General features: G+C 44.7%; 1 protein-coding gene across 1 annotated transcript in view; it reads right to left on the reverse strand.

The window, feature by feature from the left end:
- fhod1 (formin homology 2 domain containing 1) overlaps positions 1–23529 on the reverse strand; it is a 114389-nt gene that overhangs the window by 30242 nt on the left and 60618 nt on the right. Inside the window, exons 10-20 of the mRNA XM_083759772.1 lie at positions 21462–21605; positions 19603–20027; positions 18138–18233; positions 17660–17746; positions 11349–11509; positions 10328–10399; positions 5978–6368; positions 4427–5036; positions 3766–3921; positions 866–1048; positions 349–468 (exon numbers count right to left, since the gene is read on the reverse strand). Coding sequence (XP_083615898.1) covers positions 349–468; positions 866–1048; positions 3766–3921; positions 4427–5036; positions 5978–6368; positions 10328–10399; positions 11349–11509; positions 17660–17746; positions 18138–18233; positions 19603–20027; positions 21462–21605 — 2445 coding nt within the window. The remainder of the gene's footprint in view (positions 1–348; positions 469–865; positions 1049–3765; positions 3922–4426; positions 5037–5977; positions 6369–10327; positions 10400–11348; positions 11510–17659; positions 17747–18137; positions 18234–19602; positions 20028–21461; positions 21606–23529) is intronic.

Genomic DNA, 23529 nt, shown 5'->3' on the forward strand with positions numbered 1-23529 from the left:
AACAATGGATCCCAGAGTTCTCAGGGATATATGATGCCAGTAAAAGGGGTATTTAGAGCCAGGGTTTCAAAACAATTACCATCAATTTAACGTTGAGGTGAAATTACCTTGATATTGATTTAAAGGTCAATAATGCCAAGCTCTAGTATGTGGCAAACAAATTATGACCTGGTGTTCGTCAGTGCCGTCCTTATCCAACCTCAGGCATGGCCTGCCCTGCAACGACTATGCCTGGGTAATAATCAATATTTATATCAAATGAAAATTAATCTACAGAGTAAACACAGGCACATACAGTTGTCCCATTTCCATTCATGTGTTTATTTTTTTTGTTTTTGATGGACTTACACTGGAGCTGTTTAGGAAGTTTCCGATGGCGAGAATTGTAGCCAGGATCCTTTTGAAGGTTTTGTTTGATGATAACTGCTCCATGCCCTGTTTCAGATCAAACAGAGGCTCTGCAATCTCCTGCAGACAGAAACACAGAGAGATAAGACAGACGCATTCGTCTCAAACTTGCAGATCTGCCATATTTAATTTAATTTTGACCTTCCAAGCAGAACCACTTGTCAACACAGGATCTTTCAACCACCACAGTTGAGGAGGGTGGACGATTTGACCAAATAACAGTGTAATCAACAAAACAAAGTCATAGCACAGCTTTATTAATCTCGCCTTTCACACACACATCACAATGGAAATCATACATTAGCTGTATTTGACCATCTAATCAGAATTGCAGTTCCCTTGCCTGCACTTACTCTGTTCACGCAACAATGGATAGCCAGAAAGCGTGTGTGTGTGCGTGCGTGCGTGCGTGCGTGCGTGTGTGTGTGTGTGTGTGTGTGTGCGTGCGTGTGTGTACCTTCTCTAGTGTGTCATAGTTTAGTTTAAACGACCAGAGCTGTAGTCTGGCAGTCAGACCAGGGATGGACGACAGACTGAAGAGGAACTGTTCTGCTGTTCCCAGTGGAACATCTGGATTCGCCAGCTGGACCTCCTGGATCTTCTGTTTCTCCTCCTCAGTAGGAACCATAGTTAAGATCTTCTACATAGACACACACAATGATAAGACTGGTATAGTATATAGCAGAGCAAAGCATAGAATGGCATAGCACAGCATAGTATGGTACAGTAGAGTACAGAAGAGGACGTGGGCAACCTTAGGCACGGGTGCCAACATTGCCAGAGTGGAGGGTTATCACTGGCACACTGGCATACGAGAGAGAGGATCTTTGGTTTTAAATAAATATGTTTTCTTTTAAATGTAGTCATGTCAAAGTGCAAATTACATCCTGCACATTATTCTGAATTCATTCAAACTCTGAACTCTTGACTGTGGAGGGAGTCTGGGAGATATGGGGGCTATTGAGTGTAAAATGATTATGTCCCCGATGTGTTTGTGTAATTTCATTTTAGTTTGAAATAAACATAGAGAGAAGACTTCCGCACACCCGGCAGGCAATTTGGCGCAGGTGCGATGATGACAAAGAGTATACAATGTGGAAGAAGGGACATCCGCACACTGCCACTTGCTAGTTCAGAGCAATTTTATTAATTGAGCAACGTTTCGGTCTTGCGACCTTCCTCAGGCTTAATTCAAGAATGGGCTGACATTGTCACTAAATACATTTCAGGAAGTGTAAACAACCAATCAAAATGCATGTAATTTATCCAAACAGATAACAGCTGTGAAGAACCTTGTCACGTGACTTGAAGGTGCAGTGTTTCTGTGAACATTCCTCATATATATCATTGAAAATAACAGTTTACAATAATACAGGGGAAAATAATTATACATAAATGTCATGCCATACAACATACAAGGAAGACATACAGTAAAATAAGCAAATAAATGTCAAATGTAAGATCCTACTCTGTCCGAAAGAGTGGAAAAGAATAAGAAAAAAATATAATAAAAATTGCACCTAAAGTGCCTATAGTACCGGCTGGACATGTACAAACATGTACAAACAAAACATTATTAAATGGTATAGATACATTGATGATATATGCTGTGTCTTTAAAGGTGGCTTAGATGAAGTTCAACATTTTTTGACATTATTGAATGGCTTTGACTCTAATCTCAAATTCACTATGGAATGTAGCCAATCAAGAGTACACTTCCTAGATATGTGGATAGTAGTGAATGAAGGTAACCTGTCTACAACCCTCTATCAGAAATAAACCGATCGTAATACTTTATTATTGGCCACCAGTAACCACCCCCCCGCTCTCATTAAGTCTTTACCCATTAGTCAGTTTTACAGACTGAGAAGAGTTTGTTCCTCTAATGAGGATTTTATTGATAAATCATCTGAGATGAAAGCCAAGTTTGTCGAAAGAGGTCATTCACTTGAATGTATTGACAAAGCGTACACATTAGCTTTAAATAAACCTCGTTCTGAGCTTTTGAAAACAACTCAGAAAAAAGAGAAGAAGTTTTCGGTCACATGTGTAAACACATATTCTCCTTATTCACATAGAATAAAAGCTATTTTTAAACAAAATTGGCATATTTTAACTTCTGACCCTGAATTGGCTACACTATTCAAATACCCACCCCTATACACTCTGACTTTCAATCTCCCCAGGTCTCACTCAGACAGACCCTGTTAAGTCCACTCCCACAAGGAAACTATCCTTGTGGTCATTGTGCCCAGTGTGGAAATACACATAAGACCTCCTTTTTTAACCATCCTCATACTGGCAAGAAGTTCAAGATCAATAACATTATTACTTGTGTGTCAACCCATGTGGTGTATATGATCAAATGTCCCTGTGGTTTAGCATACATAGGCAAAACTACTAGACAGTTAAAACAGAGAATGAGTGAACATAAGAGTTCGATCAGAAGAAACGACCGTGAATACCCTGTTGCAGTGCATTTCAATGACCTTAAACATGACATCTCTACTTTCCGCTTCATTGGTATAGATTAGAACAAGTCAAACTTCCAAGAAGAGGTGGTAACCACGATGCCCTTTTAAAACAACGTGAGGCCTACTGGATCCACACTCTACAAACCTTACACCCCAAAGGGTTTAATGAGGAACTACTATTGAATGTTATGCTATAGAAAATGTTGATCTGAACTTTTTGTCCAGCCGGTACTATAGGCACTTTAGGTGCAATTTTTATTATATTTTTTTCTTATTCTTTTCCACTCTTTCGGACAGAGTAGGATCTTACATTTGACATTTATTTGCTTATTTTACTGTATGTCTTCCTTGTATGTTGTATGGCATGACATTTATGTATAATTATTTTCCCCTGTATTATTGTAAACTGTTATTTTCAATGATATATATGAGGAATGTTCACAGAAACACTGCACCTTCAAGTCACGTGACAAGGTTCTTCACAGCTGTTATCTGTTTGGATAAATTACATGCATTTTGATTGGTTGTTTACACTTCCTGAAATGTATTTAGTGACAATGTCAGCCCATTCTTGAATTAAGCCTGAGGAAGGTCGCAAGACCGAAATGTTGCTCAATTAATAAAATTGCTCTGAACTAGCAAGTGGCAGTGTGCGGATGTCCCTTCTTCCACAGTTTGAAATAAACAAACCCGGGGGAAACGACCTAGCAGTTTAGATATGTGACAGAACGTTGACAACATTTCACTAATGTAGTTTCTGATGTTAAATAGCACCATCTTCTGGTGAAGGAGAAGAATGTATCCCATTTATCCAAATAATCATTTATTATGACATTTTCAATTTTCCATCAGCACTTTGTGAACTGTACTTTTAAAGACTTGCCTCTATTCCCTCCTTGGAGACGGCGAACTCGTCAAAGTTGACTATCGCCGTCTTAATGATGTGGACGGCAGGAAGCACCGTCATGCCGATGTTGATGGCGTTGCTCCGCTTCGAGTCCAAAACCAGCAACTCTGAACGCTTCAACTCTGGCCCCTTCTACACGCACACACACATTATCACAGACACATTAAAATACATTAACCACTTATACCCTCTACACGTAGTAATACGGACCCCTGTTGGTGTGCTCCTTTTCCCCCCGATTTGCACCAGATCTCCTCGACAATAAACGGCACATTTACAAGCTGAGCTGCTATTTTTTGTTGAAACGTTCCTCCCATTACAGTTGGTTATAAGCTTATACATGTACAATTGTACATACATTAGACAAGGACTGGCATGGTTATCCCATTCTGACCGGGCACCCATTTTGGTGTTGGCATCATGTTATGCTTTAGCTATTGAAAAATAGCAGATCTACAAGCTCATATCGCGCCACCGAGTGGCGCGATACGAGCTTGTAGGTCTGCTATTTTTGAACAATCGAAGAACGACTGACATTTTTTTAAATCTGATCTCAGGTCAGAATGGGTTAATCAGACCAGTGTGTGTCCAGCGGAAACCTCGTATGAATCTGATCTCAGGTCAGAATGGGTTATACCTTGGCGGCGGGCCGCAGGACCTTGGCCTTGGACTCGAACAGGTGCTCCAGCTTGGTGGCGTCCACGGACACCTTGTCCAGCGACGCCCACACGGTGCCGCGGCCGAACTTGCCGTGTGCCGGCGGCGGCGTGTCGGACGACTGCTTGAGCTCCCTCCAGAACAGCTTCACCGTCTTGCGCTTCTTCGACGGGAAGAAGTCCTGCCCGTGACCACCGGAGGAGGAGGAGGGAGGGGGAGGGGGGGCGCCAGGGGGAGGAGGAGGAGGAGGAGGGGGAGGAGCAGAACCCAACATTGGGGGAGGAGGTGGAGGCGGTGGTGGTGGAGGCGCGAGTCCCATACCTGGAGGAGGTGGCGGTGGTGGTGGTGGAGGCGCCAGTCCCATACCTGGAGGAGGAGGAGGTGGCGGTGGGGGCGGGGCCATGCCGTTGCAGGGCAAGCCAGCCGGAGGGTCCAGGGGGTCCATGTCCAGGACGTCGATGTCCTCGTCTTCCTGCAAGTCCGAGAAGTCCAGGTCTTTGATCCGCAGGGGCCGGGGGCTGGGCGCGGCCCAGCCGTCGGACTGCTGCCTGGCTCCGCGGCCCACCGGGAGCATGACGGTGGCCTCCAGACTGGACAGACAGACAGAACGGAACAGAACAGAACATGGCCCATTAGGATGTGAACCCACAGGCAGCATGACGGTGGCCTCCAGACTGCACCTTAATTAAGTCCCTGCAATATTTGCAGAAATTAAAGAGAATAATCATCAAATGAGTGTGCGTGCGTGTGTGTGTGCGTGCGCCTAGACAAAAAAACAAGAGGAAGGCAGATGCAGACACGTGGAAGGGAGATAAAGAGTTACTGTTACTGTTGGTAGGGTCTTGACACAGTCTCAAACGTACTTGAAATTGTGACGTGAAGATACAAATGCTGTAATGGCGATATGTTTTAGTGTTGGGAGGATTAAAGGTAATGCTCCTGTGTATACATGCATGTAATCTGGCACCACTGCCGTATCAGGCACAGTTTGCTGGGACGGTGCATACGCATCAAAAGTGGCGGGTTTGCGGGGACTGCGTATGGCGCAAAGTAACCACAGTATACCGCTAATCAACTTACAAATTACAGTATATATACATAGTATATATGTATAGCTCTCAATGATGACGTAAGAAATATGTGGATTAAAGGACCCAATGCCAGAGTGTAATTGGTTTTCGATGGTGACGTAATGCCGATATGTTTTAGTCTTGGGAGGCACTGATTGACATATACGTCACCATCCAAAGTCGTCACTTACGTATTCATTATAACATTATGTTTCTGAAGTGTATAAAAAAACAATTACCATCGTTTCATTCTGGCACCACTGCCGTATCAGGCACAAGTAGTCATTACTGAGATTTGACAGTTTGTAGCGGTCGAAAGTACTTGCACGCTCTGCTTGCTCACTAGCAGGCCATACTAGTGTGCAACAAGCAAGTATGCAGAGTGCAGTTCTAGTTTATAATTATTTTGCCAATAACATGTATCATTTTGTGATAATTAAAAGCCATATCTTGTGACAGACCTGCGGGCGTGGCGTTCTGCATCGATGCTGTACTGCGGTCTGATTCGCCGTCTCTGCTCCTCTTCCAGACGCACCTTGGCAGCCTGCGCAGAGCCACCCAGTCCCTCTAGCTCCGCCTTCCTGGAGGCGGAGTCATCTCCAGGGGACGGGTCAGTGGGCGTGGCCGAACTGGCTTGGAGGCGCGACAGGCGCTCGGACAGGCGAACGACGGAGCCGAGGTTGTCTTTTGATTCCGAGGTCAAGTCTACGTCCTGTTCATTGACGGAGGAGGAGGAGGAAGAGGGGGAGGTGGGCGGGGCTGTCTTGGCGTACAGCATGTCCAACATGAACTTCCTGTCATCGGACAGAGTGCTGAGCTGCTCCCCAACACGGGCCTGACCATGGGTGGACACTGAAACAGAGAGAGAGAGAGAGAGAGAGAGAGAGAGAGAGAGACATTCACTTAGACCAGACAGACAGAGACATTCAATTAGGCTGGACAGAGAGAGAGAGAGAGAGAGAGAGAGAGAGAGAGAGAGAGAGAGAGAGAGAGAGAGAGAGAGAGAGAGAGAGAGAGAGAGAGAGAGAGACATTCACTTAGACCAGACAGAGACATTCAATTAGGCTGGACAGAGAGAGAGAGAGCGGGGGAGAGAGCGTGAGAGAGAGCGAGAGCGAGAGACACAGACAGACAGACATTCAACTAGAAAAAGTGCCCCTTGGGGCCCAGGTCTCCACCAGGGTAGGTCAAGTTGTGGCCTCTTGGTGGCACTATAGTAGGCCAATGTGAAAAGGGTGGGATATATTCCTCAGCCTAGTAGGAAAGTCTGTGAAAGATTTCACGTAAATTGCACGCTTCACGTTCATGATTTGAGGCTTTTTGTTCAAAACGGGCCAATCCTGCAAACTTTGAAAGCCAATGTTAGCCAATTACGATGGAATCTGAAATATCGGACAGATCCATCTTGAACACATGACGATAGAGATAGTGTGTAACGATTTGCGGGATTTATGGACAGAATCTGGAGGAGTAATATCAAAAAATGTGTTTTTCAAAAGTCAGCCTCCTGGTGGCGCTATAACAGGTCGTTCTGGAAATTTTGGGGCAGAGGTTCATCCAGGGAGTGTGTGTGCAAAATTTGGCATCGACTGGGTTAACGGTGACTGAGATTAGCTGATAACGGACGGACGGACACACACACACACACACACACACACACACACACACGGACGGACGGACGGAGTGCAAAACATACTCTCTCTCCATGCCTTCGGCCTGGTGGAGACAATTAGACTGGACACAGATAGAAAGATACATTCAATCAGACCGGACACAGAGATGCATTCAGTCAGACTGGAGAGAGGGAGACACATTCAATCAGACCGGACACAGAGATGCATTCAGTCAGACTGGAGGGAGGGAGACACATTCAATCAGACCAGACACAGATGCATTCAGTCAGACTGGAGAGAGGGAGACACATTCAATCAGACCGGACACAGAGATGCATTCAGTCAGACTGGAGAGAGGGAGACACATTCAATCAGACCGGACACAGAGATGCATTCAGTCAGACTGGAGAGAGGGAGACACATTCAATCAGACCAGACACAGAGATGCATTCAGTCAGACTGGAGAGAGGGAGACACATTCAATCAGACCGGACAAGGGATGGAGAAACTAGAATGAAACCTGGTCAAAGAAATGTGTCGGAACAGCACACCATTTAAAAGTTACACAGGACATTTTCCAAGACACCTACAGTATATAAAACAAAATAAAAAAGCCTATTTGAAACATCTACACTCGTTAAAACATCTCCAAGTGTGGTACCAGAACCACTAACTGGAGAAACCTCTGTGTGTACAGTAAATTGTGGTGTGCCCAATATGAAAAATGTCATTTTTTCTTCCCCAAACGGTCCCTGAATTGCAGGGGTGTCAACCGGACTGTGGGATCAATTCACCTACTCTTTAACACATTCAGACCAACCGACGACCAACCGACAGGTTGCTACACACGTCCTTTTCACTGATATCAAACGAGAGAAAAAAAATGTCTTTCGTTTTTTTTTAGTTGGCCTCCAAGGAGCTCTCCGTGGTTTTGACCAGATAGATATACTAAGCTCTTCATTTGTGACTTAAGACATGCCTCTCGTTCAAAATATGAAGCGAGTCGATGATCAGCGACTTGATCAGCGAGGTAAGCAAGCAAAAATATCCGGAACGGAAGGGGGGGCGGCTTTACAGAGTAAAAGCGGACATATCTTCCCCGGCAAACCGAGCTTCTATTTTGAAAGAAATCCCGGCGCTGATCGTGTGAAAATATTCACATCCAGTTATTATCCAACTTAAAAAAAAAACAGCCCAGTGGCTTTGTGGTTTAGAGTGTCCGCCCTGAGATTGGGAGGTCAGGGGTTCAATCCCTGGACAATCTAACCTCATGTCCAGGGGGTGTAATTGTACACCAAGCTGTCCACACTACAGAAACAGGAGCTGGGCTCCTGACACATGAGGCTCAGGCTATTCTTCTTATTTTCTCTCTCCCCCACTTGCTGCGCCGGCAACGCTGCCGTTGTATTAACAGCAAATGCAATGGAGGGAGGCAGTTTGGTAACTAAGTACCCGCTGTGTCTAATCAGCCACAGCGAAGGTCGCACTGACCCAGTCTCACCCCCCGTCTGCCACTGAAGGCTGTGAAGGAAAGAAGCAGGGACCTTGCAGCAGATTATCACAGTCATTTATTGTCTTCTCGATAGTAAATATGAAAAAATAATCACACCCAAGTTATAGGGGCACTCTTATCATGTCGATTTGCTCGTCTAAATATGACGTACATTCTTCATTCATTCATTCGTTGTCAATGGGAATTTAATGGGAGTTTGTGTAAGAAGAAAATCTACACTAGTAGCTGAATATAGGAGGGGGTAGCGGCCCTCAAAAAAATATACATTTGTGACCATCACCGATGTGTTTGTGGAGCCGCTATCAAGTTGTTGTGTAATGAATAGGCTAAGAATGATGACCACCCTTAAGATCAGGCGACCGCCCCTAAGATCTGGCGACCGCCCCTAAGATCTGGCGACCGCCCTTAAGATCTGGCGACCGCCCCTAAGATCTGGCGACCGCCCCTAAGATCTGGCGACCGCCCCTAAGATCTGGCGACCGCCCTTAAGATCTGGCGACCGCCCCTAAGATCTGGCGACCGCCCCTAAGATCTGGCGACCGCCCTTAAGATCTGGCGACCGCCCCTAAGATCTGGCGACCGCCCCTAAGATCTGGCGACCGCCCCTAAGATCTGGCGACCGCCCTTAAGATCTGGCGACCGCCCCTAAGATCTGGCGACCGCCCCTAAGATCTGGCGACCGCCCTTAAGATCTGGCGACCGCCCCTAAGATCTGGCGACCGCCCCTAAGATCTGGCGACCGCCCCTAAGATCTGGCGACCGCCCTTAAGATCTAGCAAACGCCCCTAAGAGCATGGGCACTTCAGCAGTGGTAATTTTAATGTGCCAGTCCGGTGGATACGAACTAGCGACCTTCCGATATCAAGACTGCTCCGCAAACCGTTCGGCCACCGCTGCCTTTGACGTGGAAACCCTGCCATCAGACTCTATAATGCAAATGCAACTAAGCTTGTCCCGACTCCCGATCACGTTTCCTATGCTCCCGATCCGACTCCGATCATTTGAAAATGACGTGATCGGCTCCTGATTTCTGATCACGTGATGAGATCTGGACAACCCAAATAAGAACTGGCTCCCCCAACTGCATTATGGTCCTATGGTGGTCCTGGCCTTGTGTGTTTACTGTTTATGTCCACTGGTGTCTGTTTTTCTGTTTGTCTAGTAGTTTTATTTATGCGTCACATCATGCTGCTGTCAACGCTTCCATTTCCCTTCGGGGATTAATAAAGTCTCTGTCCACCTCTCTGCTCCATTCTCTCTTTGAAGTCAACTGACAGCAAGCTTCAAAGCAGAGAGAGAGTGAGTGAGTGAGTGAGTGAGTGAGAAAGAGAGAGAGAGACAAGAGATGCTGAAACTGTAATGCTCATGTGTTCATCGTCTTGTTGGAGAGCAAGACGTGTTGATAAACTATAATTTTCATGTTTTTCTTTTACAATTATTCCAGAGGACTTCTGGAGAGGCTGGTCTACTATTTGTTGTATTTCTTCCCACAGTTATGAAGATAAGAGAAAGCTGGGAGGGAGACACTGGAGAGAAGGCAGGATTTGAGTCTAGATCGGCTATAGAGGGAATATATACGCATGCAAAAAGTGAGTAGCAAATTGAGTGGCAAAGTGAGAGGCAGACAAAAAGACAGTCGGAAGAAAAGTAAATGGTGGTTGGGGGGGCGGGTTGTAATCGCTTGCCTGGGTCATTATAGGATGTCTGTGTCTCCAGGGTGACCGGGCCGGGAGAGGGGGTACTTCCTCTGGATAACCCTGGAGACAGAGACACACACACACACACAGGATCACTATAGAGACAACTGTAACCTGTATACGTCCAGAGGTTGTCGTGTTTTACAAATGTGTTTACAGTTCCTATTAACGCAGGTCTAGTGCAGTGGTTCTCAACCTGTGGGTTGGTCCCCACTCCCCAGATGACAGTAAGGTGACAATTCATGGACTCAAGACTTTTTAATATCTTAATCTTTTTTTATATAACTATAAAATTGTGTCAAACATTGGCCAAATTGTCAAAAAATATAAGAAAGATGAAACGTTTTTGAAAATAGGTGATCTAGATCCACTCATTTAAAGGTTTTATGACATTCATTTTCATTTATTTTTATTTTTTCTTTTCGGTTTTATGACGTCAATTACACCCAAAAAACCTGAACTTTGAACATTCAGTGGATTTTCTGTGGTCTGAAGTTTTCTTTGGGGTTTGGAGCTACTTTTGAGCTACAATGAAAACAGGCAACACAGTGAAACAGTGACATCTGCTGGCAAATCCCATTGACATATATGGGATTTGCAGTAAGTGATGTCACTTACTGCCGGCAAAGCAGAGCACCTGTTTGAGCCAGAAAATGACAGAAAATCTACTGAATGTTAAAAGTTCATGTTTTTTGGGTGCAATTGAGATTAGAAAACCTAAAAAAAAATAACAATTCCAAAACCTTTTTTTTAATGTCACAATCCCTTTAACACTATTCATCTGTGGAACCCAGTCAAGCTAGTAAATGTAATTCCTCAACTCCTACAATGCCAAATCAGGCAGGAAACCAGGCTAGGTTTTCTATCCTATCAGGAACCCTAGTACTGCTGGTTTCCTATCCTATCAGGAACCCTAGAATAGATCCCTGGTACGCCCCGGTGTTCCACCCCTCCTCAGGATCCCTTGTACTGCTGGTATGTATGCCATCACAACCAGGAGAGATCCTACCTTCAGTAGGAGAACTGCATGAGCTGACAGGAGAAGACCTCTCGTCAGGGAGGGGCTGGGGTGTGGCCGTGATATCGAAGCCGCCTCTCCCCTGCTTTTTGAGGGATCGCCTCTTCTTCTCCAACTGGGTGGCTGCCAGGCTGCGTAGGAAGTGTGTGCCTCTACACACATGAAACCAGAGTGGAACAGAGTCAAACAGCAGCGGATACGAACAGTAGTATGACATGCTCTATCAGAATCAGTTGCAAAAAAAAAAACTCAGTTTTGAGTTATTTGGACTATAACCCATTCTGACCCGAGATCAGATTCTAAAAATGTCTATTACATCCTGACAGTTTCATTATTAACCCATTCTGACCTGAGATCAGATTCTAAAAGTGTCTTCGATTTTTCAAAAATAGCAGACCTACAAGCTCGTATCGCGCCACTCGGTGGCGCGATATGAGCTTGTAGATCTGCTATTTTTCAATAGCTAAAGCATAACATGATGCCAACACCAAAATGGGTGCCCGGTCAGAATGGGATAATTAGCTTTTCATTGGTGTCAATATTATGTTGAAGGTTTGTCATATTGTAAATCTCCACATTCCAAAGCGTCACACTGTATTTAAATAATTAGATTTATTACCCCCCCCCCCCTTTTTTCTTTACAATCCATAGTATTACTCATAATACAGCAATCTGAAAACTGAATTTATTAGAGCATGTCATATAGTATACACAGTAGCTATATGTCAAGATCCACCCTGAACACCAACCCCATTCATGAGCATGATTTGATTCAGTTGATTAGTTGTTCAATCAATGACGCATACAGAGAACCAGCAGGAACTGCCTTCTAGTAAGATCCGTGAAAACACAGGGTTCATTTATCCATTTATCCAACTCTGTACGTCCAATTTGTACACACTAGAGTTAAATGAACACGAGGCTCTTTCTGTGTGCGTGTGCTACAGGTCGTGTCATGACCCTAAAAAAGGCACATATTGAATGTCAGGAAATGCTAAACAATATCATGACAATGTACTTCTGCGTCAACAATAGCTTTGGGTGTGATAGATTCGTTAGCAGTTCCTGCTGTGTGGTTCAGTGATTCAGCTTTGTCTCAATCAGAAATCCAATAGATTTATACCGTAATCACATTCCCGATGGTTCAATCAGAATCCAATAGATTTATCATCACATTCAGATGGTTAAAAGGCACAGCAAACTCTGTTACATCCCCATTAACCATTAAAAGACAATTACATTCCAGTAAGCACTGAGGGGGGGAAAAAGCGATTAATCTTTTAAGGCCTGAGAACCCACCATTATATAAGTCACCTCCCTCCCTCCACACAGACACACAGTCCCAGCAAACCTGCTCACCACCACCTCTAGCTCAAGCCCCTAACCAAGCCAACCAACACCACAAAGCATGCGCGCGCGCGCGCACACACACACACACACCATCATACACTAATACACACGGGGACACACACACTCAGACACACACGGACACACACACTCGGACACACACACACAGCGGTGCATTCCTGTGGTATGTTAGTACTGCAGCAGAGACTCCATTTGTCCCTCTGATTTATTACTTTAATATTGTCTGTCTGAACACAATATTATTATATACACAACTGCCATTACTAATACTACTGTGTCTGCACACAAAAAAATAATAATCATCATGACACGTGTGCGCACGCGATGACACACACACACACACACACACACACACACACACACACACACACACACACACACACACACACACACACTATAGAAGCGCAGCTAGGCGCTATAGACTGACAGGGGGGGGGGGGACCTCCACCCCAGTAACCACCAATGTAGCATCGACCTATAAATCCTATGGCGCGTTACGTTACGAGGCGACTAAATAACCTTATAGTACTACTAGTGCTAACTAAGTGCCATCACTCTCACTACTCCTATTATAGTGGCAGCAGCAGCAGAAGTGGAACAGTAGCAGTCTATCATGCAAGCTAACTCATTTAGCCGTCACTATAAGTTCACTTGTCGGTGCAGTGGAGCAGTAGCAGACTACTGCAGTGCATAGACCACTGAAGCCACTAAACGGCGCGTCTCCAGGCCTCTCTTTGCACCCTATAATCTCCTCCACCCACCATGGGGCCTGCTGGCAGCTCTGGGATCAGCTCCTACATGCCTCTCTCCACCCCAAGAGGGCTGGGGAGCCACACCATAATCACACCCATTAGAGCTAAAGCTATTCTGGTCTGTGAGTTTCTATTGTCCTGACGCAGACCACAGGTGGACAATGGAGCAACCGGGCCAGAGACAGAAAACAGACGTGAGGACAAAACAGGAGACGTACTGTCGTACAGGGGAAAAAAACAACATCATAAGGAAACAAGTAAAACAAATAAATAAACGCATAAATAAATGAAACAATACAACGAATAGAACACAAGACGGTCAGTAAATTAGAGGCAGACAGGAGACAGAAACAAGGGTTTTCTAAAGGAATGCATTGTGTTGGGAGGTCATCATTGCTTCAAGATGGTCGTCTCACAATACAGTAGTTATGTCTAAATACAGTACACATACTGGGCATATTTTGGTCATATTCTCATCGCATTTTTTGCAATAGGCCACAGTAACCATGTGATGCAAATAGTGATCTGCTAGCCTGGTGGTATGGAAGGTCATCTGTCAAAACTGGTAATGGAAACAGCAATGTGTGAATAACCTACATTTCCGAGTAGAATACTGCATATATTTATACAGAATGACTCAGCAGACTCTGGATTCGCTCCAGTCTGGAAACTCACATCAGTTCAAAAGTGCAGCGAGTTACTGCAAAAAGCTTATGGCGGTTTGCACACTGGTGCATTTCTTTTGGCTGCGTGTTACAGATCCTAAAGTAGTAGGCTTCCTGTCACGACTCACCAACAACAACCCGCTATAGACGACAAGAAGTGAGGTTGATTTTTTTTTTTACGTCCACTGAAATTTGCTCCGATATATGACAAAAATAAGAAGAGAAAACGCAACATTTTGATTGTTGTGGGATTATTGACCACAATATTACATCATAACCCAGCGATAGGAAACCCGGGCCCATTGCACACCCCGAGTATGACTAAAGAGCAACACTGCTGTCATGTTCAAAGGCAAATATCAATAATCATTATGTGACCCAACCACAGGATATCAAACAACAACATGCGCGCGCGCGCGCACACACACACACACACACACACACACACACACACACACACACACACACACACACACACACACACACACACACACACACACACACACACACACACACACACACACACACACACACACACACACACACACACACACACACACACACACACACACACACACACACACACACACACACACACACACACACACACACACCCACCCCCCACAGCCCCAGATCGAAGCCCCAGATGATCCCCGCATGCAGCACGGAGCTGGCTGTGTGTGGACCAGACCAGTGCTGAACCAAACCAGTGCACGACCAGTACTTACTCAAACATCCTGAGAACTGGTTTGTCCATATTAATATCCTCTAGGCTGCAGAAAAACACTGAGTTAAACACACATACTGTATACACACACACACTTGACTGCCTGGTTTACTGATTGAGTGATTGTTTTTTTTACTGACTAGCCTGCCTGACTGGACTACATTCTATGTTCTCTAACTTCTAACGATAAATGGATCACTGTCACTACCTTAAAGTGCAGTTTATTAGTACTTCCAACAGAAGTGACGTTTCCAGTGCCTGCCCCCATATGATAAGCTGATGAACATGGTGAGCCAAAAAAAAAGGGACATCACTTATGAGTCATCTCTTGGGTTAATGGTTCAGATGTCATTTTTATGATGCTCTCCTCCTAAGGCGATTATCTATAAGATGGATATATTGTAAATTCCAGTTTCTCAATGTGGACGATGGGGAACATCATACAGTATTTACTTCATGGGCGAGTCTACATATTGAAGATATGTATGGCCACTGCTTCTTCACCTGAAGCACTTATTTTATGCTTATAATGCCATCTCTGTATGTTCTGTTTAGTCTGATCGAAAGGGATGGCTTGACATGTCATTGCTGTTGGACGTACAAATAAATTGACCTTAAAGAGAGTTACAGTGTGCAGACCTTCTCTTTCACGATTGTCTTCCTTTTGTCCAGCACAGTCTGCTTTAAACGGTGTGTGGATGTGTGCATGACTAACTCCTAAAAGGAAATGATATGAATATCAATTAAACATAATGACTCATCAGCCCCACAATCATCATCTTCATCATTTCCACCACCATCTTCACAATTAGCATAACCATCTTCAAAATTGGAAACCGTTGCACTTGAGATGCAGAAAGAGAGATAAAGAGGGGGATAATAGAAGGCAGAGACTGTGAGATTAAGGTTGGTGGGGAAATAATATAGATAAGAGGATAGGAGAGGGTTACAGCAATCTGAATCACATACGGTACATCATATCACATAGCTTAAAGTGCTCTATCATCATCATGTCTCTCTTTTTCATTATAGAAAGATGAACATGAATAAACCTGTCGAGTTGTCCTTAAGAAAGGCACTACAACAAACTCCCATCCAATGCAGAGCAGCCGCCGCTCTGTGGCTAGCAATAGGAGACTGTGGTCGTAGAGGACAGTGTGAACGTGAAAACTGTGACTTTCGATGAATAACCCATTCTGACCTGAGATCAGATTCATACGAGGTTTCCGCCGGACACACACTGGTCTGATGAACCCATTCTGACCTGAGATCAGATTCTAAAAATGTCAGTCGCTTTTCGATTTTTCAAAAATAGCAGACCTACAAGCTCGTATCGCGCCACTCGGTGGCGCGATATGAGCTTGTAGATCTGCTATTTTTAAATAGCTAAAGCATAACATGATGCTGACACCAAAATGGGTGCCCGGTCAGAATGGGATAAAGTCGATTCCATTCATCCAAAAATGGTGTCATTTTGCCGACACTTACAGTACGAGTCTAGCTGGTTAACAGTTAAATTAATGCCTAGACTCAGAGGAAAGGGAAATGTGAGCGCTATATAGAGCATCAGATGATGTGGAGTTACTCACCAGTCATCCTGCAGAGGTCTGCTATAGGAACAGAGAGAAAGGAAGGAGGAAGCAGGAGGAATGTCCAAACACCGAGAGGAAAGGTTAGGATGGACGGCAGAAAATATGTTATGAAGAAGAGAGAAACAGACACAGAGAGAGAAGGACGAAGGGAGATGTAAAGAAAACAGACAAAGAACAAAGTTAAGATAAGAGATCGATAGTAAGATAGTGTTTTAGAGCATTTTAACCACATGGACCCAAGGTCACGATTCACTGCATGTCATGATCGGTGAACTGTGGACATCTGGTGAAAATAGAGGATCTAACAAGCATGTTCTCCAAAACGATTTGGTGTGTAGTGAGTGTAGAGGGAAACAGGGGGGTGTCTATATTTGACTCTGGTCAATGAAGTACAGTATGTACAGTATATGGTTTAAGTGGTTAAAGTGTATCAAAGAGCCAGTTGAGGTTAAAGCTACAGGACAGGACAGAGATGAACTCAAGAGACAGGCAACCGAAAGGCCGAAAAATAATCAAACTCAGATTGAAACGTCTATCCGTCTGTCTGTCTGTCTGTCTGTCGATCATGCCTCTTTTTCAAAAGGCAGCAAACTGGCCAAGAGAACAGCAAGCATACCATATATGGGGACTAGGTTGGTGGAGGGTGTGTAGAGCCCAGGATCACATTAGATGATTGACACAGGGGTGAAAAATGGGTTACAAAATCGTGGGATAAAAAAATATATATAAAAAAAAGAGAACAGCAAGCACAACAGAACCCGAATTGACAAACTATACAACAAAATAAACCCATCACAGACAAAAACAAACACAATTCTACAGACGAGACGAGCTATATTCAGGTATACTATAATATATTTGCGAGGCATACGCAATACATGTTAAATACAACACATGTATAGAATAACAAATGTTGTAGAGAATTACAAAACATTACTATTTTACTAACAACTTACATTTTAATATTTCATATCTTTTCCCCCTAAATGAATGCTAACAATTTTGTACTTGTGACAGTGTCACGCAAAAAGTAGCGAGAAGGGACGATCTACAAGCTACAAAATAGGACTACTTTGGATCCATGGAATTTTGTTCTTATCCATTGAGAAGTAACGGTTTGGGACATGTACAGTACAAGGTTTCCGCCTGACAGCAACAATATAATTGAATAGTCATGATTATCGTTATAATGACTTACTTGAAGCCTGTTCTGCTCTCTTTCTTGCTGGGCTGCAGTTCAGAGTCAAACTGAGGAGACTGGACTGTAGTGTCTGTGGGAGACGGACTGCACACACACACGCGCACGCATACACACACATACACACACACGCACACACCCACCCACACACACACACAGGGAGACTGTGAGCGGACGGGCCAAGGCAGTAAAGAGACAGAGAGTCAGTCTGGTGTCTAAACAACAGTTTCAGTCCATGAGGTTGGCTCAAACACAACACTTTCTCGCGTGCAGTAGACAGCCAACCCACTAGAACACACACAGCCACAACACTATGCCAAGATGAAGGTTCCGGCCAGTCAGTCCTACATTTCTGGGTCAGGTCAATTATTTAGTGCTAAGCAAAGTGCCTTATTGTGTGTGTGTGTGTGTGTGTGTGTGTGTGTGTGTGTGTGTGTGTGTGTGTGTGTGTGCGTGCGTGTGCGTGCGTGACACAGACCTGCTCTCCTCTGAGATAGAGGACGCTTTAGAAAAGAGTCGTGACTTCTTGCTCAGAGAGAGGGGCGATATGTGGTGACTGAGGAAAGAGCGCCCCCTACAGGACAACAACGAGGACGAGAGGTCGGGAAGGAGAGAAAGAGAGGAGGAGGGTGAGAGAGAAAGGAAGGAGAGGGGTATGGAAGTACATGGAGTGGGAGGGAGATATGTAGGAGAACAGAACAGGATGAGGAGCGTGAGAGGAGGAGAGCAGAGAATTGGAGAAGGAGAGAGAGGAGGTTATGAATGAGTGAGCAAGTGAGCAAGGGTGGGAATAGCAGGAGAGAAAGGGAGAGTACAAACAAAATAATGAAAAGAGAGGAAGAGGAAACAAGGAGAGAGAGAGGGGGATAAAGGAGGGGTGTGAAGGGAGGGAAAATACGGCAGTGGTTAGAAGAAACCCAACACCAATAGAAAACAACACCCATACTTTATACAGAGACAGACAGCACTATGTCTGTCCTACAGAGACAAACAGTAGCACATGTTTTTTGAGGAGTGAGAAGAATGCTTTCACAATACATTTTGAGGGACAGGAGATAAGAGGGGGCCGCAGTGGCTCAGGGGTAGAGTTGCCGGTTGGGAACCGGAAGGTTCCGAGTTCGATCCCTGTGCGCGCCGCTCACCCTGAGGTCGTGTCGAAGTGTCCTTGAGCAAGACTCTGAATCCCTAATTGCTCCTGATGTGCTGGTTGGTGCCTTGCATGGTTTCCTCCGCCATCGGTGTATGAATGGGTGAATGTAATGCACAATCTATGTAAAGGTGTGTGAATGGGCGAATGTAATGCACAATCTATGTAAAGGTGTGTGAATGGGCGAATGTGATGCACAATCTATGTAAAGGTGTGTGAATGTGTGTATGAATGGGTGAATGTAATGCACAATCTATGTAGAGCGCCTTATATTATTTAGTAATTTGTTTGTATGAAACTTTAGAACGCGGAGACAATGACGGGGCTGGAGCTCCTCTGGCTTACACCAGTAAGACTCCCTGAGGGCGAGAAGCGACCTCGCCCTAAAAAGGGTGAGATCGCGTGCACGCATCCGCCTGGGTGACGGCAGACTGCTGGGCGAGCGCTGGCGCTTTGGCATGGGGGGGGGGTCAGATCAACATATGGAATGAATTCTGTACTGGCCATATATGGAGCGTGTCTTGAGTGCACAGGGTTTGATGAGTCGACATAACGAATGTAAGAACAGGTCAGCTCCATAAGGGTGGCAGTGGGGGCAGTGTGCAGGGTTTGATGAGGTCAGATCATCATTTGGAATGTCAGACAAAGGCTTACTGTAGCAGATGCGTTCATATCCATAAATAAATAAAAACTTGTTACATTTCAGTCTCTCTCTCTATCATGATGGGTTCAAATCTAGTTCACCAACTGCTACTTTTCTGTCTCTCCCACACACACACACACACACACGACTTACGGGCTGATGGGGGTCTTGGATTCTGGTCCCGCAGTGTTCGGGGAGGTGACGGTGCCATTGGAGCCTCCGGAAGGCGACAGAGGAGCAGAAGGAGAGGATCTCATGAACATAGAGGGGTCGGAGGGCAGGGGGGAGATCACGCCGACCGACGAAGGAGACGAGGAGGAGGAGGAGAAGGAGGAGGTGGTGGGAGACACTGGGGACGAGGAGGTGGCGGGTGGGGGAGAGGAGGAGTCGGAGGTGGGAGAGAAGGGCGAGGGGGTGGAGGGGGGCGAGGAGTTGAGGAGGTCGGGGAGGCTCTGACACGAGGAGCGCCGCCTCCGGCGCGCCTCCTGCTCGCCGGTGGAGATCCTGCGGCGCTCCTTGCGGAGGTGCGGAGACACCTCGAGGAGGTCCGCCTGTCCGTCCTCGGCGCGCAGCGCCGTCTACGGGAGGACAGGAGGGACAGAATCTCAGTGTTTAACCCATTCTGACCTGAGATCAGATTCATACGAGGTTTCCGCCGGACACACACTGGTCTGATGAACCCATTCTCACCTGAGATCAGATTCTAAATATGTCAGTCGCTCTTCGATTTTTCAAAAATAGCAGACCTACAAGCTCGTATCGCGCCACTCGGTGGCGCGATATGAGCTTGTAGATCTGCTATTTTTAAATAGCTAAAGCATAACATGATGCTGACACCAAAACGGGTGCCCGTTCAGAATGGGTTAATTCAGAATACTCTCTACTAGCCCATTCTGGACGAGGACCCCTTTTGGTGCTTTAAGCGTCATGTTATGCTTTAGCTATTGAAAAATAGCAGATCTACAAGCTCATAGCGCGGCACTCGGTGCCACGCTATGAGCTTGTGGTCTGCTATTTTTTGAAAAATCGTGAAAATGTAGTGCAAATCTTTGAATATATATTCTTTCAGAGCGAACGTTTTTAACTCAAATCTTTGCTTCTGGGGGCGTCCCTGGAACAACATGTTTTCAGATGGGGGTCTGCAGCCAAATACAGAAAATTCTGGGGGTCCTTGACATGAAAAAAAAACCACTGACATAGAAACATGAGGTTTTTCAGAAAACTGGCATGATTTAGAAGACATGATTTAGAATCATCCTCCATCCATCAAAATGGGCCTAGAACTCGTTCATGTTTCGGTGAACAACATCAAAGCTTCGGTGATCTATTGTTTTCTCACTCAGCAGTAAACAAAAGATACAGTATAAGTGTATACAATGTATCTGTACATTTCTAAAGTTACAATTTCATGACTTTTAACCCATTCTGACCGGGCACCCATTTTGGTGTCGTGCTTTAGCTATTGAAAAATAGCAGATCTACAAGCTCATATCGCGCCACCGAGTGGCGCGATACGAGCTTGTAGGTCTGCTTTTTTTTTTGAAAAATCGAAGAACGACTGACATTTTAGAATCTGATCTCAGGTCAGAATGGGTTAATCAGACCAGTGTGTGTCCAGTGGAAACCTCGTATGAATCTGATCTCAGGTCAGAATGGGTTAAGATGGCCCAGGCCGTAGCGTAACGGTCTGGGCACCGGACTGGTGATCCAGTCGCGGTGTGCCGCGGGTTCGACTCCCGGACCCGACACAGCTTTTACCGCATGTCATCCCCCCATCTCTCTCCCGTTTCCTGTCAGCCTACTTTCTGTCCCTTAAAAAATCAATAAAAGGCGTAAGCCGCAAAAAATATCTTTAAAAAAAAAAAAAAAAAAAAAAAGAATGGGTTAAGATTGTCAAATATTCCGTAAGAATATACATATCACAATAATGTTTTCGTGGAACAATGTCAAACGACAATGCCAAGTGCTTGTCAAGGGACTGTGTTCTCTAATGACATGAATGAGTCTTGTACCTCATATAGAGTAAACTGCTGTTTGAGGTCTGCTTCCGTGCCCTTGTTGCTGAGATGTTTATGAATGATGGACTCTATGCCCAGCTGTTCCAGACTGTCTGTCAGGTCGTAGAATGAATCCTGATCTGGAAGCACTGCTAGAGTCTGCGTACACACACACACACACACACACACACACACACACACACACACACACACACAATTATCTTACTATACATGTATATAATGGCCAGGGGGGAGCCCGGATAGTAACTGTACAATAGACAGTTTAGGTTCTATATTAGACTGCACTTTACTGGTGACGTTCAAGTGTTGCCCGAGGGTTAAATTGAACTCTGAAAGTGTACAAGTGAAAGCAGTTCCACTTGTAAGTTAACCAGTGTTGTTTTTGTCGACTAAAACTAAGACGAAAAAATGACTACCATTTTTCACTGACGAAAACGTCCCGTCCTGCCCTGCCCTGTCCTGTCTGACACAGCTGTGCTGGCCTGAGCTGCTCGGAAGCAGCAGAGCTCTTGCTGGACAACAACCTGCTTATTGTCACTCATACCTCGGACACACGCGACCACTTACTGTAATGCTGCACTGTGGATACTAGTCGCTCACCACTGCTGGTGTGAAATACTCAGGTTAGGAATGTACAAATGGAAGCAATTATGGATGTACAAGGAGCCATTTAGTTCCATTTGTACATTCTCTGAATTTAATTAACGCCCTGTCTGTTGATTGATTGATCGAAATGTTTATTTCACAGTATGCAGAATGGGTACCTTTCATTATTTCACAGTATGTAGAATGGGTACATTCCATTATTTCACAGTATGTAGAATAGGTACATTTCATTATTTCACAGTATGTAGAATGGGTACATTTCATTATTTCACAGTATGTAGAATGGGTACATTCCATTATTTCACAGTATGTAGAATGGGTACATTTCATTATTTCAGTATGCAGAATGGGTACATTTCATTATTTCAGTATGCAGAATGGGTACATTTCATTATTTCAGTATGCAGAATGGGTACATTTCATTATTTCAGTATGCAGAATGGGTACATTTAAAACGAAAGCACAAGTCAATACAAAAACTGAACCATGATGATAAACACTAAACTTGTTTACAACAGGGTCCAGCTTTTTCAATTCATCAGAACATTTAAACATAGTACACACTTCTATAAAAAAAAAAAAGGAAATCATCATATAAAGAAAGTAAAAAAATAGGAAAGACAGTACAGTATGGGGAAAAAGGGGTGGTGTGGGGGGACTCTGACTTAACCCATTCTGACCTGAGATCAGATTCATACGAGGTTTCCACTGGACACACACACACACTGGTCTGATTAACCCCATTCTGACCTGAGATCAGATTCTAAAAATGTCAGTCGTTCTTCGATTTTTTTCAAAAATAGCAGACCTACAAGCTATCGATATGAGCTATCGATATGAGCTTGTAGATCTGCTATTTTTCAATAGCTAAAGCATAACATGATGCCAACACCAAAATGGGTTTTTATTTGCATTGTAATCCCCATAGGGGGATTTTAGATCGTATATGAGTGGCTGACCGTCACAAACGATACAGAGACACCTCCCTGACAATAACGCCGAGACAGCTTGTTTATTTTTGGACCACAACGCTTATATGAAACGATTTTAAGATGACCCCATCCCCATGTTATTCTCCATAGAGAAATGAATTCCATGAACTAGGCAGAACCAGGTGATGAGCGAGTGACGTCAGGGCTCTATGGAGTCCGTCTATGGAGGGTCACGCACAATATGCTCGACGAGTATATCTTGATCTGTGTGATTATGTTACGATCTGGTTATCCAAGCTTAGTAAAGGTTCAAAGTAAAAAATATTTAGGACGACCGTCGAACCGATTCTACACTATGGCTCCGAGACATGGACACTTTCAAAGAAATTAGAGAAACGGTTGGATGGCACTTACACCGCCTTATAATGAGAGCGCAAAATCTCTCTTGGAAGACCCCCCCCCCCCCCCCTCCCCCCAAGACTAATCTAATATACGGCAACCTTCCCTGTGTTTCTTCGCTAGTC

The sequence above is a fragment of the Protomyctophum parallelum genome (genome assembly GCF_964188405.1).
Source record: "Protomyctophum parallelum genome assembly, chromosome: 2".
NCBI lineage: Eukaryota > Metazoa > Chordata > Actinopteri > Myctophiformes > Myctophidae > Protomyctophum > Protomyctophum parallelum.